The following is a 16,572-nucleotide window of genomic DNA, read 5'->3' on the forward strand; positions in this document are numbered from 1 at the left end:
GCAGTGACAGTGCTAGCCAAGTACCTTATCCAAGCTTCAGAGGGAAAATGGAGTCTTAATACAAAAATGTGTATTTGCACACAAACAAACTTCCCTAGTTTTAGTAGTTCTTTATCCCATTTGATACCTGGAGATCTTGAAGATGCCTGTTACAGTAATAATATAAGTATATAGGAGATATTGTTTATTCAGTTTATAGAAAGTATGTTTGTTTACTTATTATACCAAGTTACTGATTGAAAAAGCTGCTTGGTGTAGTGGTTAAAATGCTAAACATAAGAGTCTGGAGCACCTGGTTTGAACTCCCACTTCTGACACTAAATAACCATGGGGAAGTAATTTAAGCTCTCCACTCTCTCTTCTTCACCTGTAAAATGTGGATTCAACAATTACTTAATCAACTACTGTGTCCCTCTCTCCTCCCCAGGCACTGTACTAGGCACTGGGGATACAAAGATGAAACAATCCCTACCCTAAAGGGGCTTATATTTTATTGGGGGAAACAATGTGTACATAAAAACTATATACAAAGTAATTTTGTGTGCAGAGGTTGGCACAAAGTCTAAGATGAAGAGCATTTGTTTACATTAGAACAGGGTTTTTAGAGGGCACAATGAAAAGAGAGAGTAGACTGGGACCAGGCTCTAAAAGGATGGGGCTGACATGAATGGGTACCAGCAGACAGAGTAAATAATACAAAAGGCAGATTCTGGTTAGGCAGCCCACAATTCAAAATCACACATTTTGATACTAAAATGGCCTCTGCTAAAGACTAATCAATTTGTTTCAAAGTAGCAATGGTAATATTAATTTGATGATGAATTCCAGAACAAGGAAAGGAGAGGATATAAATTATGGTGAGTCCCTGGTCCTGCCTGATGCATGTTGAATGAATGAATGACGAATCACTTAAGCGGCCAAGCCCTATGCAAAGTATTAAAGATACAGAAAGGAAAGTGAGACAGTCCCTGATCTAATGGAAGAGAAGTAGGTATGGGATAGATGAAAAGGTCCAGGGATCCTTAGGCCAGCAAGATGACATTACATTTTCTTCTCTGTTTCTGACAATGCAAAGGATGGAGACTATAGTGCCTGCAGAGACAATTCATTATTCTATGGCTATGAAGACCGAGAATGAATGAACATGAATTGGATGGATGTAGGATATTCACAACTCTACTTCCAAAAAGTGACTCTGGGTAGTCTTACTCCTAGTCCTTCCTACAATTCTCTGTTTACACCAATTATCGAGCCAGCACAGAATAGTGGGAAAGGCCATTTTCCAAGCATATGCTAATAGAATATTGTCCAATCAGTAATTAGCCTTATGTACTTGGTTGTCCGACCTCAGTGCATCAACTCAAGCATTTCAGCCCTTTACATGTGGCTTTCTATGTATCCTCAGCACTTAGCACAGTGTCTCAAAACTTAATAGGTGCTTAATAAAGACTAATGCTTGCTTGTCTGACAAAGGGGTTTCTACAGGGATTGAAATTCTGAAATATAGCTACTTAGTGAGAATAAAAGCAAAGTTGGTGACCTGGAGTGGAGTACTGTGATGACAAGAGCTCCTGGACACAGGGCCATGGGCTGAGGGGAAGGACTGATGGTGGTGGTGGTCTGATAAAACAGACCAAATCTGCCTGGGAGGTGACTTGTTTTCACAAGTGAAATTAAGGTAAACCAAGGCAACAAATTTCTAAGCACACTTAATACTGGGGTGGATAGCTGTTACCAAAAAAAAAAAAAAAAAAAAAAAGACTTTTTAGCTACTCAGTAAGCTGAAATACCCTGAATGAGGCCTGACATTTTTATGGACAAAGGGAGGAACATTCAAAAACTAGAAAGCAGCATCATAGATGGGGAAAATAATACAATTGTTATAAAATCAGAAGCATCTAGATGTGGGGGACAATATAATTGGGTGCAAATTTGGAACATAGAACAACCACCCTTCCTTCCATCTTGTCACTATGGATAGCTCATTGGTAGTGTCTTCTTGCATGGCTAGCTATGACACAGTGGTAACAGACCACACTTTCTTGAAGGATGGTCAATGTTCCAAAGATAACAGACCAGACCACCTGCATCCTTCAAGGATGACAGATTTCCTTGACACAAGAACAGAATAGCGATTAGCAAGAAAGCAAAGAATATTGAACTTCCAAACTTAATTCAAAGAGAATGAAACAGGACTTGAAATTATATAAGATGGGGGCAGCTAGATGGCGCAGTGGATAGAGCACCAGCACTGAATTCAGGAGGACCCCAGTTCAAATCTGATCTCAGACACTTAACACTTCCTAGCTGTGTGACCCTGGGCAAGTCACTTAACCCCAGCCTCAGGAAAAAAATAAAATAAAAAGAAAAAAAAAAAGAAAATATATGTCAGTAGTGATGTAGAGTTACTTCAATGACAGAAATGGAAACAATTTTAATTTGAGTTTCTCATAGTACAGTATTGGGAAGTGACTGCTTATAGATGGGTGAGGTATGCTGAAATATTCCCCCTCTTATTCTCTTTTGTTGTTTGTTGTTGTTTTTGGCAGATTATTTCCTGATTATTTATTGAGGCAAGTCATGAGTGTCTTTGGTTAGGAATCAGTGACCAGTATGAGTTAAGGTAGGGAGGGTAGACAGATTGCAAATCCTTGACTCTGTCAAAGTGGTCAAAGTAGGAGAAATAATATTGAGAATATATACCTTTTAGAGGCAGAGATTTATGAAGCTCCAAAAATATTTTGGAAAGTGTTTTGCAGATTTAAAAGTTTCACATAAATAACAGTGTTATTATTGAATCATTAAATCAACAAGCCTCTATTATGATTAGGCACTATGATCCAGTTCCTTCCTGTAAAGAGTTTCCATTCTATGAGGAGGAAACAGTGTATACATATGTAACAGAGTGGATTTTACTTTTGGATGCTGCTATTTTGAGGTTCCTGGGGCTGGGACACTAGGGATACCTGTCTGGAAATGTGGAAGCATTTGTTAATGCAGGTGGAGTTTAATCCCACAGGAACTATATTTCCAAAGAGAAGTCTCTTCTCTTAATTATCTCTGGGGCCTCAGGAAAGAGTTTAAAAATTAGATTTAATTCATCCAAAGTGGTCCAGCAGAATGTACACTGATTCATAAACAACAGTATCATAAGTATTGTTATAATCACCAGGGGAAGTTGAGAATTCAGATTGTGCCACAGTTTGAAGGACCACTGAAATGACATCTGATGTCAGCTTTTCATGTTCATGTCTAAACACTTCCTTCCTGTTTCACATCTTCTCGCAGGCCGGGTCAGGAGTTCTGCTGGTGGTCATCCTTTGCAAGGCAGAAGCTCCTCCTGATACTCTACACCAGCGGTCCTCAAACTTTTCAAACAGGGGGCTAGTTCACTGTCCCTCAGACTGTGGGAGGCCGGACTATAGTAAAAACAAAAGCTCACATTCTGTCTCCGCCCTCAGCCCATTTGCCATAACTCATCGGGCCGCATGTGACCTATGGGGAGTAGTGTGAGAACCCCTGCTCTACACATTCAGCCTCATTCTCTCTCTTGAGGCTACAATCCTAGATCATCATTGTCCATTGGATATGTCCCACAGATATCTCCAACATAAAATCCCAACGTGAGCTCCTTATTGTCCCCCTCAACCTATTTCTATTCCAGACTTTCCCGTTTCTATTGAAGGTACCACCATTCTTTTTCACTTGCCTAAATTCCTAACTTCTTCATATTTTTGGATTTCTCACCCCCCTCATCCCACATATCCAATGAATCACCAAAACTTAAGTTCAGGGAGTTTTTAATATTTTTGGAGGAGACAACAAATCTGTGGTTGTGATGGCCTAGTAAATATTACAAGATTCAAATGGGTCCCATAAAACAATGAACGTTCCTTAACTATTAGAGAGACTCATGATTAGCCTTACCTGAATGTCAGCTTATCTTACCTAAATGCTAGCCCACCTTTCTCTGCATAACCAACCAAAACTTTTCTGCCCTTCCTACTCTGAGGTTACTGGCTTTATCGAGGTCGCCAGGGGGACCCATTTTATTAACAATTATGCAGGTCACTGTTAATAACTAGTTTGAAAATAACTGAATGGACATGTATACATACATACATACATACATACATATATATATATATATATATATATATATATATATATATATATATTGTATTTAACTTATACTTTCACATATTTAACATGTATTGGTCAACCTGCCACCATCTGGAGGAAGGGAGACTTGAGAAGAAAAGGTTTTGCAATTGTCAATGCTGAAAAATTACCCGTGCATATATCTTTAAATAAAAATCTATAATAAAAAATAATAAAAAAATACCTAGCTTGGAGTCTATGCCTCAATCTAACTTTATTACATTTATTCATCATATCAACAAACATTGCAAATCTGATTCCATTCTTCAATAAACGCTTTTGCTTCTCCATTACTTTGAAATCAAAATATAAACGTATACATCCCCTTTTATTTTAGCTTTTAAAACCCTGTACAAAAGGGTTTGTTTTTTTTTAACTTGTCGAAATCATTTGTCCTTTCTAAATATGACCATATAAAATGCTGAATGCTGGAAAGAATATGGCAAAATTGGAACATTGATGCAGTGTTGGTAGAGTTGTGAACTGATCCAACCATTCTGGAGAGCAGCTTGGAACTATGCCCAAAGGGTAACCGAACTGCCGGTACTCTGATCCAGGGATACCGCCATCAGGTCTGCATTCTAAAGAGATCATTAAAAAGGGAAAAGAATCTACATATGCAAAAGTAGCTGCTTTTAGAAGTGGCCAAGAATTTAAATATTATAATTAATATAATTATATATCACAGATATAAAAACCCATTATATTGAAATATATGTATGTATATATATGTATGTGTGTGTGTGTGTGTGTATTCAGGCAAATTCCAGAATCTCCTGTAATCTACCCATGGACCTTTTCATAATAAATGTTGAGCCTCAGGTTAAGAACGCAGCTAGGTGTCGCAGTGGATAGAGCATCAGCCTCGAATTCAGGAGGACCGGAGTTCGATTCCGGTCTCAGACACTTAGCACTTCCTGGCTGTGTGACCCTGGGCAAGTCACTTGACCCCAGACTCAGAAAGAAAAAAGCTTCCGATTCGAATTCGACCCTTCATTTTACAGATGACCAAACAGAGGCCCGAAGACAAAGTGACTAGTCCAAGACACGAGAACAGAGATGGGAATCGCGAGACCTGGCTTCTCGTCCCCAAGCGGCGATTATCGGGGGCTAACTATTAAGCCTAGTGCTGAGCTGCCTTTACAAGAACTTTCGAGGAGTTCACGACTTGTCCGGGTTTCCGTGTCTAGTTTCATGAATGAATGAAGAGCGTTATTAAGTATCAATTGTGTGCAAAACTAAAGCGTTGGGGGTAGCTAAAGAGACTTTTCTCACGAGGGCGGGATGGAGGCGGGGCTTTGGATTAAATCAGTCAATAAATTAACACCTTCTGTGTACCAGGCTCTGTGCGAGAATCCTGGGCTTTCAATGGAAAAAAAAAAAAAGGCCCGTGTTCGAGGAGCTCACCGCCCCCGGCCTCCCTTCCTCCGGTCGCTTCCAACTCCAGATCTGGTCTTAGGGACTCTGGACCAATCTCGATCCGGTTTTCCCATTGGCAAAATGGGCACAATTTCTGTACAGGACGAGATGACATAATGGTTCTAAAAGTGCTTGGCAACAGCACTACGAGCGGGAACGGAAGGTGAGCGAGCGCGGTAGTACAGTTTAAAAGCGTTAGAGCGTCCCGCCCTTCCCAGAGACTCGCCTTTTTCAAGGAAGCCCCGCCTCTCCAGGTCCGCGTTTCTCTCGAGGTCTTGGAGCGGCCCTTGCGGGCCACCGTCAGCGCAGGGGATTAAGGGGGCGAGACCAACCCTTAATATCCCCGAGGATGATGGCGGCTCCTACTTAATACATGAGACGAAGGAGGCCGCCATCTTTCGTAAGGCGGCTCTTTCCAGGAAGAGTTTGAGGCTCGGACTCAGGCGTTCTAAAAAGTCCCTCGCCCGGAGTCTTCCCGCACATGCGCAGTGAGTGAGTCGTCAATTTCCTTTTTTTTTTTTTTTTTTTTTTTTTTTTGCCTGTGTTCTTATTTCGGTCCCCACGTGTCTGCTCTCCGGTGGTTTGTAAGCCGGCCGGTGGGTGCGGCGGGACCGCTCCCCTCGCGGTTTGGAGCCCCAACCGCCGGCTTCACCTTGCAGATGGAGAGCTCTGGGTAATCTTGGCTCCCTTTTCAGGGTCGGGGTCACCAAACCCCCGTGTACAGAGTGGGAGAAACTGAGCGAGAGGAGGGAGTACAGGGCGGGCTCCGGGCCCCGCTCCCAGCTCCGGGCCTGAGGATGGAGCAGTGCTCTCGGCGCGCGTCACCAGGCAGCCTGCGCCGGGCCTGAGACCCAGGCCGGCTGCCGAGCCGAGCGGGGCGGTAAGTGTCCTCCCGCTCCGCGCGCCGGAAAGGTGCGAGGAGCGGGGTCCTAGAGTCTCCTGCGCAGCCGGCCCCCGCCCACTCCTAGTGCGCCCCGGGTGCTCGGGCCGGGCTGGTCCGGAAATGCCGCGCTCAGCCTGGCCCCTGCCTCCTCCCGCCTCCTCCCGCCCGTCCGCAGGAAGCCTTCCCCGCTCTCGGAACTAGCGGTCTTCTCCGGTTCTCTGTCTCTGCCTCTGTCCGGCGCTGTCTCTCTGCCTCTATTTCTGTCTCTCTGTCTCTCTGTCTCTCTGTCTCTCTGTCTCTCTGTCTCTCTGTCTCTCTGTCTCTCTGTCTCTCTGCCTGTCTCTCTCTCTGTCTCTCTCTCTGTGTCTCTGTCTCTCTCTCTCTGTCTCTCTCTGTCTCTCTCTCTGTGTCTCTGTCTCTGTCTGTCTCTCTCTGTCTGTCTCTCTCTCTCTGTCTCTCTCTGTCTCTCTCTCTCTGTCTCTGTCTGTCTCTCTCTCTCTGTCTGTCTCTGTCTCTCTGTCTCTGTGTCTCTCTCTGTCTCTCTCTCTCTCTCTCTCTCTCTGTCTCTCTGTCTCTCTGTCTCTCTGCCTGTCTCTCTCTCTGTCTCTCTCTCTGTGTCTCTGTCTCTCTCTCTCTGTCTCTCTCTGTCTCTCTCTCTGTGTCTCTGTCTCTGTCTGTCTCTCTCTGTCTGTCTCTGTCTCTCTGTCTGTCTCTGTCTCTCTGTCTCTGTGTCTCTCTCTGTCTCTCTCTCTCTCTGTCTGTCTCTGTCTCTCTGTCTCTGTGTCTCTCTCTGTCTCTGGCTTTCTGTCTGTCTCTGTCTTTTTCTTAGAGTTGGCAAATTGTCCCCGTTAGACTCTGAGATCCTTGTAAGCGGGACGTTTTCCTTGTCTTTCTTAGCACGGCACTTGCTTGACGTTTCCTAGGGACATAGTAAATGCGTACTTGACTCAACTTGTTTCCGCATCTCACCGATTTCTTCTCCGTCTCAATCACGCTGTTCTGGGTAGCCCCTCTCCCTGGTTATGAGATTCTTCCCTTCCTCAGGCCTGATTCATCTCTTAAATTGTACTTTCTGTCTTCAGGTTCCTCACACTTGGTCATTTATTCTCCCTTCCTGACCTCTCACTTCGCTGTTATTGACTTCCACCATTCCACTTGAGCCGTGCCGGGACCGGATCACAGATCATGATTCTGTGCTTCCCCCCGACTAGATCACTTAATCCCAGAAACAACCTTCGGCTCCACGAGATACACTGTTCAGTCATCCAGCTCCTTGTGCTGCACCAAGCTGCCCTTCAGGTTTTCTTGGCAAAGATACTGGAGCGGTTTGCTAACTCCTCTTCCAGTGGATTACAGCAAACAGAGGAGAGTGACTTGTGAGGCCTAGAATACCTGGTAAAGAAGTGAGAGGAGAGGAAATAGGCTCTGAGGGCGGACAGCTGTGCAGGAGATTAGCCGAGGAGATAGGGTGATTGCAAGGGTAGTAGGACCCCTAGAATGGGTCGAGTTTTATAAGACTGAGGAAGACTTGGGAGAGTTTGTTGGCAGTAGGGAGGAAGCAGAGAAATAGGCAGCAATTTAAAATTAGACAGAAGGGATTGATAGTGGGGATCACGAAGCTAGAGAAGACAGAAGGGGATGGGATTAAAAAAAAAAGAGTTGTCTTGGCAAGAAGAGTCTTCTCTTCATCCAAGACTGGAGTGAAGGAGCGTAGAATGAGGATAGTTGTTGAAAGGATGTGAGATAGGAAGAAGACCTTGGGAGTATGGGAATAGCCTCAGTTTTTTCAGCTTCAATTGAAAGGGATTGGAAAAGGGATGAGAAGCTGGAGAAAAGAAGACAAGGTTTGCAACAGTCAACCAGGACCGGGATAGAGAATCAGGAAAGATTTTAAAGGATTGTCTTGCTGCATTGGGACAGCTGGTTGGCACGGTGGACAGAGTGCCAGGCCTGGAGTCAAGAAGTCTGACCTCAGGCACTAATATTAGCCATGTGACCCTGAGCGAGTCACTTAATCTAGTTTGCCTCAGTTTCCTCATCTGTCAAATGACCCGGAGAAGGAAATATCAAACTAATCTTTGCCAAGAAGATCCCAAATTGGATACATCGGACACGACTGAACTATAGTAACAAAAACTTGTAGTCTTAAAGACCCGTTTGAGTTTAGCTGCAAAAATCTGAAGCGGGCCCTGTCTGTAGTTTTCTAACCACTTCCTGTTCTATTCAGTAGCAGGAGGGAAGGAGGCAGAGAGGAGGGCAATCCAGGGTTGGTGTTGATCTCCCAAGTAGAGGATGACTTTCCCCCTTGGGTCACACATAGATAACACTCTGCCTCTCTCAATGTATTTATACAATATTTTGCCTTTTAATTACCTTTGTATCTTATCCTAGAGTGAATTTCATGAGGGCAGCAAGCAGATCATATTTAATCATCTCTCCCTCTAAGAATGGCACGGTGCACTGCTTGTGTTAGGTGCTTAAGAGATAGCTGCTGAATGAATGAATATATGAATAAACTTCTCAGAAGGTTAACAAAAATCTTCAGCATATAAGCCCAACCAGTGGACTCCTGGGACCAAGAATATTGCCAAGTACAGATTTGCCTTTGAAATTTTTTTTTATTCCCAATAGATTACATTGTTGCCCCTTCTCCTGGAGGTTTGTGGCTCCAAAAGTTCTTTGCCAGTTCCCGTTGATCAGAGAAAGAAACTGTGTCCTTATCTTTGTTTTACAGAAACTGAGTGTGAAGAATCGGGGATACAGATGGATTTCCCTGACAATCTCCTTCCCGCGTTCTTTCTGCCTGGCCCCCCTGGCCTGAGTGATTCCCCTGCCTCCTATCTGGCCCCTGCTTGGAGTGAATATATGCAGCTGCTGAAGCCCCCCCAGACCCAGGATCCATCGGTAGGCGCAGCCTTGGGGTCCTTTCTGGGGAACTGTTGCCTGGCCAATTATTAAGTGGCACAAACCAACTTATTCACTGCTACTCAGATTGAGGGATGTCTCTTGACTTGGGGACACTTGAAGTCCCAGACACTTAACTTGAGGAGCCTTCCCTGTATTCCCTGGGATTATAGATTTGGTCCAGAACCTCTGAGATCTAATTTCTTTTACAAATGAGGACTCTGACTCTGAGAGGAAGTGATTAATCCAAAGTCACACAGTCAGGAAGTGGCCCACTTAGTGTCAAAGCTGACTCCAAACCCATCACGGCTCATACCTTCCCTAGAGGAACAGGCAGGATTTAGATTTAAAAGAGCTGTCCTGGCTCAGCCGGGAAGAGCCCGTTTTAATTCACAAGAACTGAATGGATCCCAGTCCTCTCTATTTAGAAGTACAAAGGACCTCAGAATCCATTGATGCAGCCATCTCATTTTACAGATGAGAAAACTGAGGCCCAGAAAGATAAGATAGTTTCTTCCAGGTTACACAGGGAATAAGCATCAAAGATGGTATGGGAATCCAGGTGCTCTGATCCCAAAGCCCATGGTCTCACCACCATACCATACTCCCTCACAAAATGGAGATTAACCTTGGTAATGTGGGAGTGGACTAAAGGAGTCTTTCCTTGTCTCTCAGATTAACCCCCAGCATGAAGCATCCTATGTGACAAAGTGGGGAAGATGGAAATCTGACACTCCTGGACCCCTGCCCTTCTTGCGCCCTTGTGCTGGTGAGGAGGCCCCTTTTGCTGTTTCTTACTCATTCCTACTTGTTGCTTTCTGACAACATTTCCTTAGGCCCTCTCTTCCTGCTATCCCCTTTAAATTTTTTTTTTTTTTTATTTAGCATTTGATTTTTCCTGTTATATTTAAAAACAATTTTATTTTAAAACTTTGAGTTCCAGATTCTTTTCCTTCTTCCTTCCCCATTGAGAATGCAAGCAATCTAATATATATGTGTAATCATGCAAAATATTTTCATAACAGTCATGTTATAAAAGAAAACAGACTAGTACCCCCCAAAAACCAAACAAAATACCTCAAGGAAAAAAAAATTAAAAAAAAAAGTGTTAGTGTGCTTCAATCGCCTTTCTGACACCATCAGTTCTTTCTCTGGGTATGGATAGAATTTTTCATAAGTCCTTCAGAGTTGTTTAAATCATTGTATTGCTGAGAATAGTTATATCATTCATAGCTGATACACTACAATATTCCTGCTACTTTGTATACACAGCACATTTCATTTTGTATCAGCTCCTGGAAGTCTTTCCATGTTTTTCTGAGAGCAGGCTCTTCATTTCTTAAAGCACAATAGTATTCCATGATAATTATATACGGTAGTTTATGCAATCATTTCCCAGTTGATGGGCATTTGCTCCATTTCTAATTTTTGCTCTTAGAAAAGAGCTGATATTACTGTTTTTTGTAATTAGTATTTTTTAGGTCCTTTCTTGTTTACCTCTTTGGGGATATACATTTGTAGCCTGCCACCCCTACCTATTGGGACCCAGGAATGCAGCCTCTTTGGAAACTTCATTTATCAGCAGCTGTTTGGACTGCTAGTGCTCATCTCAAAACCCAGCGTTATCAGACATACGCATTTCATGGGCTAGGAATTAGAAGGGTTCTCCTCTGAGGTTCTTGAGATTGCCTTTTGGGCATTTTTCTAATTTTTTTTTTTTTAGGACTTCCTCCTAAACTTAATTCTCAGACTTCCCACCCAACCCAGATCCTTTTACCAAGAACCTTGGGCTCCTTCTTTCCCTGATTTTCCTTTCAGATCCTTGGGATCCTGAGCTAATGTCCCAAGATCTGCTCTTTCGGGGGAGAGCGAAGCAACCAACCAGGGCTAAAGCAACAATAGATGTTATAGAGCAGGTAAGTGGGCAGTGGGTCTTTGGAGGGTTACTCTGTGTTCTGATCTTGGTCTGTGATTCGTGATCACTGTCCTTGTCTCTATCCCCTTGTCAGCTCAATCATTTCTTGTGGGATCATGGAGACATTGCCTTTGGGCCCCTAGGAATGCTGCTGCAGGAGAATTTTAACCTGGCAGAAACAAAGGTACATTTGATCACTGGACAGCTGATAAAATTTTGATCACTTAATGACATGGGGAGGTGACAGCCCGTTAACCAAAGATAGGAAGTAACTAAAGCTTTCTCTTTAGAAATCTCACAAGAACAAAATGGTGATGAATACAGAATGGTTGCTCCGAGACCTCAGTGGATACCAACCCAAGGGGCAAGTGACCGGAAAAGAAAAGGGGAGGGGTATTAAGTGATTTTAAAATTGGGAAGAAGGGAAAGTTGGGAAGTGGGACCAAAATTTTCCCCCCACCATTAACACCTGGTCACCTTCCAATGCTGTCTCAATAAGTACAATGGAAGTCCTGGATTTGGAGTCAGAGGACCTGGGTTTGAATCCCTGCTCTGACATTTGTGTAACTCCAAGCCTCAGTTTTGTCATCTATAAAATGGGGATGAAAATCTTTACACAACCAGCTTTAAAAGATTGATGTAAGAAATGTGCTTTGATCCTTTCTGTGTCTTGGAAATGGTGATCAGATATTGTTTTCAATAGACTGTTTCCTCTCCCAGGTGCCCCTGGGCTCACCTGAGTACCCGCCAGCGAAGGTTCTCTTTGCTGGGTGGCACGGTGCTGGGCGAGGAAGTGGAAAACCTGCTTGGGGGGCTGCTGCATGAGGAACTGGAGACACACTGGAAGAGGCTGCTCCTGGATGAAGCTTCCACAGGCGGGGCTCTTGGTTGGGTTCCAGGGGACAAACCCCACCATGGCCAGCTGGTCTACCCTACTGGGCGAGCTCACAACCAGCTGAGTATCCTTCTGCTGGGAAGGGAGGAGAAATTGGCTGAAGGGGAAGAGTAGGGATTTAGGAGGACTGGGAAGGAGCAGCTCTAGAGCTAATGAGCTTGAAGGGAACTGGCTAAATATGGGGGCTGAATGTGCTCCAAGTACCAGGCTGGGGCTCCATTACAGTAGTTTAGAAGATGGTTTCAAAGAGCCCTTCTAGACTTTGATCCTTTAAGACTTCCTTAGCTAGCTGCTCAGACTTCCAGAAGGTAAAATTGTCTCCCACCAATGAGCCCCAGGCCCTCGGGGACCCAAGCCACATCTTGCTCCGGGGACCAGTCCGTCAGGTGGTGACTCGAACAATCCAGGGAGAAGGTGAGACCCATAAACATCTTGAGGAAAACTGCCAGTTTTCCACTCCTCAGCCTTCCTGATTTGGCTTCTGGTGCTTCTTGCCCCCATCCCAGCCATCAGAGAGTATTGCCTGTTTTCGGCTAACCCTTATCCTCTCCTCAGCTCTGCTGGCTGTCCGTTCTGATCATCACTGTGCTTTATGGAAACTTGAACATCAAGGGCCTCCGGAGCCCCTCCAAGTGCTGGAGATGGAGAAGGAAGCTACGGGGATCAGCCTCAGGTGAGGTGGGAGCCTGGGATACAGAGGGCTCAGGTACTGCTAAAAGGGAAGGAAAGGGGATCCCCATGCTGATACCCTTCCTCTGTTCCCTGCAGCCCTCACCTCCCTGGAGAGCTGGCAGTCTGCACTCGCTCAGGAGCCGTGTGTCTGTGGAGCCCCCAGGATGGGTAATGTTTACCCCTAGGCTAGCTCTGACCGACCTCCTAGGCCTGGCTGCCATTATCCTCAGTGGGCCCGGGCATCTTTACATATGCCTGTCTTCCTGTTGGCCATGAAGAATGAGATGCAGTCTCCTTTCCCCAAGGCTGCAGCAAATACACAAAGACCCTGAGACCTTTGTCTTCAAGGACCCCTCTTCGTGGCGCTGGGCAGACTTCACCGCTCACCCTCGGATGCTGACTGTTGCTGACCGCACTGGCATCAGACTCACGGACGTCCGGGTACGGGGTGGGTGTCTCCGTGAGAAGAGATGTGGGGTGTGTATCTGGGAGCGGCCTCTTGGGCATAGGGATGTGACTTTTGTCCGTGACTCTGCCCTCAGGGTCCCTCAGACTGTGGTGAGCTCCTTTTTCGCATAGGAGCTGAAGCCTCATGTCAACGAGGAGAGCGTGTCTTGTTGGCTCAGTACTTGGGGACACCCAGTCCTCTCCCCCTGAGTCCCACCCTTCATCTCGTCTGTACCCAGGTAAGTGAAATCCCTCCCATGCAGATATTGGGGGGATACCTGCAGAGTGCCCAGCTGATCTGAGTCCCGATACCCCCAGTTCTCTCTCTACCTGCTGGATGAGCGTTTACCTCTCGTGCCAATGCTGAAGTGGAACCACGGGCTCCTGTCGCCCCCGCTGCTGGCTCAGCTCCTGCCCCCGCCCTGCCCTGAAGCGCCCCTTCCCTTGCTGCTTGGAGGACTTGGGGGCCACCTGCGGATGCTGCATCTTTCAGGTGAGATCCGAGCCAAGACCAATGGGAGCAGTGGCGCTACGGGGTGGGAGCCTCCGGCTGACTTCCCGCTCTCCCCTCTTTGTGCAGGAGGGTCCGGTTGCACCCCCCAGCTGGCGGCGCCGCCGCAGTCTCTGCCTTCACTCATTGATTCCCTCCCTGGCTTTCCAGTCCTAGAGCCCCATGGTCAGCAGCTGCTGCAGGACCGTCTCAAGGCTCCCCTCACAGGTGTGCCATGGGATGTGCTGTGGGAGATGGGAGGGATGAAGGTGTCCTGGGAAAGTGGCTCATGATTGGGGATCCTCTTTGCCTGTCTTTCCCCAGGCTTGGCTGCCACTGTACCACCGGGTTGCCCCAGCCCCACCATGTTGCTGTTCCAGCTCTCCGCTGCCGGAGATGTTTTTTATCAGCGCCTCTGGCTCCAGCCAGACACCAGTTCAGAAAATGGTGGCTCTCCTTCCACTGACTGCACTGAGGATTTAGGCCTCAATTCCCATAGCCAGACCTCTGCTACCTCGTTCTTGGGCACAGTTTCTGAGCCCAGTGCTATTTCCTGGAACCCCCAGGCTGTTGCTTGCTGCCGCCGTTGGCTAAAGACCCTGTTACAGGTTCCCCCTACTCTCCCTTCTTGGACACCCCCTACTTTTTCCCAACACCATCTCCGATGGTTAAAGAAAGAAAATAAAGGGAAGGTCCGAGAGAGCCTGCAGGCCGCCATGGCCGAAGGTCGGCTCCTGCTTCAAGGGGATCTGGGCCCACTCCCTCCCTCTGATCCACCCCCTGCACATGAGCCCTTTGGTATGGAAGACAAGTTGAGTGAACGTTTGGAAGCATCCTGGGAGAGGAAGGGAGCCATTTGGTGGGACGGCCAACGAGATGGCAGCCAGCTGCCTAGAAAGCGGCAGTCACGAGAGAAGAGGCGGACCCAGCTCTCTAGTTCCTTCTCTTCCATCAGAAGCACTTCTGACTTCTCTGATGTCAACAGTCCCCTTTCTCATCCTCCAAAAACTCCTAGCCCTCTCCACAAGATGTCCGAAACTTCTCAGTCTCTGGAGCTGTCTCAGGAGCTCTGGGTCAAAAATATACCCCGAGAGCGGCGGCAGACACTTCGAGACTACCTTGCAGTCCTCCCTTCTCCAGACTCAGGAAGCTGCTCTACCTCCCAATTCCAGAATCCAAGGACACAGGCCCCCTTTTCTCCTTTCCCAGAGAACTCCTCTGCCCTCTGCTCTCAAAATCCAAACAGTCAGAGCCTCTTCTCCCCTGAACCAGGGTTCAACTCTGTATTCCACTCCCAGAATTCAAGCATCCAGAACCTGCCCACCCGACACACTCCTTCCCTTGGAGGCTCACAGTCCCTCAGAAAGAAGCCCCGCATGGGGTTCTAAGGACTTTTTGTGGCTCTTAGGATCTCATAGGAATGTAACTTGGGCCTAGAAGGGATCTAGTCCAACCTCATTTTACAGATGAGTAAACTGGAGCCCAAAAAGATTTACACAGGTGTCAAAGATCATTACCCTATTCTACCTCAATTATCAAAGCTCATTTTATGTCTGACTCTACTGTTGGGGGAATTTTCAGGAAAAGTCCAAATCTGGTCTGTTTTATGGAAGATCACTAGAAGGCACCCTACCCTTTCTATGCTCTGGTGCTGACGTTTTCTATTTATTTTACAATGGCCAGCACCAAATGGGTTAGTCTCTTCCACCCAGGGGAGATAGACCACTATATTGAGCATCCTGGTGCCCATGAACCAGTGCCTGAAGTGCTGAAAAAGGGTGACCCTTAACCTTGAGCAAAGTCTCTATTTTATCAGGGAAAATATTTGAAATGGAGACTTTGAAGACGTCGAGTGTGAACGAGCCATCTTTTGGCTGCTATCTCAGGTTTCTGCATTGGTATAAGCAACTTTCTAACTCTGCCTTTAAAATTGTTAGCTAACGCACTTTTTTCAAAATCTGTGACCTTCAGACTAATAGGCTCCAACTCCCCATAGTCCAATTTTCAGATTTAGGCAGCTAACCAGTGCAATCTCTTGATGTGTTTAATCTGCCCATATGTACTCATTGGACCTCACTAGGTGGTGATAACAGGGAAGAGGTGAGGTATATGCAAGGAACTGTATAGAATTTAAAGAAATCACTTACATTGTCATGAACAATTTTGTAGGGAAGTCAGTGAAGAGCCAAAAGATACACATTTTTCCGGAACCCTTAAATCCAGAGGCCTTATACCTATTTATATTTTTCAGTGTCTTCCAATAAAGAGTACTAAATATTTGCTGATTAATCTTGTGTTGCAGAACTTTTTTTTATAAGTGATCTGATGAAAAATTCCTAAGTAAATACAAAATGCATAAAATGCTTGGTACTATATAACATATAAGTGAAAATAATGTCAAGAGTTAAGATTATGGATTTAATACAATTGCAAGAAACTGGAAAAGGCTCATCTTTGGTGATATGTACAACTAGCCTTGGTTCCTGATGGACAGCTTGTGTTATCTCTTACCCAGAGGTTGAGGATTATGGGCTTTGAATGTTGCCTATGTATTGTTTTGCTTATTTTTGGTTTTGTTTTGTTTTGTTTATCTGTTTTTGCTGCTATTGCTGCTGTTCCCCTGCCATGGAGAAGGGAAGGGGGAATCTGAGAGACCAGAGTAGAGTAGGGGAAGAGAGCAAAAGAGCTGGAATCAAACACTCTTAACTTGATATAGACAACTTGGAGCAGCAAACTAGTCCAAAAGTAGTAGTAATGGGAAAGGGGAGGTGATTCAGGGGAATATT

General features: G+C 45.6%; 1 protein-coding gene across 3 annotated transcripts; it reads left to right on the forward strand.

Moving 5' to 3' along the window:
• The first annotated feature begins 5,824 nt into the window (after nucleotides 1-5,824).
• TAF1C (TATA-box binding protein associated factor, RNA polymerase I subunit C) lies at nucleotides 5,825-16,075 on the forward strand. Of its 3 annotated transcripts, none has more exons than XM_074286343.1 (15): nucleotides 5,825-6,068; nucleotides 9,198-9,367; nucleotides 10,043-10,136; nucleotides 11,186-11,283; nucleotides 11,377-11,466; nucleotides 11,573-11,646; nucleotides 12,003-12,241; nucleotides 12,475-12,591; nucleotides 12,733-12,850; nucleotides 12,946-13,017; nucleotides 13,155-13,290; nucleotides 13,392-13,535; nucleotides 13,615-13,789; nucleotides 13,877-14,014; nucleotides 14,111-16,075. In XM_074286343.1, the coding sequence occupies exons 1-15, from the start codon at nucleotides 6,062-6,064 to the stop codon at nucleotides 15,172-15,174; spliced, it is 2,736 nt and encodes a 911-aa protein (XP_074142444.1). In that variant the 5' UTR covers nucleotides 5,825-6,061; the 3' UTR covers nucleotides 15,175-16,075. The 3 variants fall into 3 exon arrangements, with proteins under 3 accessions (XP_074142444.1, XP_074142446.1, XP_074142445.1); XM_074286345.1 differs by lacking the exon at nucleotides 5,825-6,068 and adding an exon at nucleotides 6,118-6,460; XM_074286344.1 differs by lacking the exon at nucleotides 5,825-6,068 and adding an exon at nucleotides 6,517-6,676.
• Nucleotides 16,076-16,572: the final 497 nt, after the last annotated feature.

This window comes from Sminthopsis crassicaudata, chromosome 2 (genome assembly GCF_048593235.1).
Source record: "Sminthopsis crassicaudata isolate SCR6 chromosome 2, ASM4859323v1, whole genome shotgun sequence".
Classification (NCBI taxonomy): Eukaryota; Metazoa; Chordata; class Mammalia; order Dasyuromorphia; family Dasyuridae; genus Sminthopsis; species Sminthopsis crassicaudata.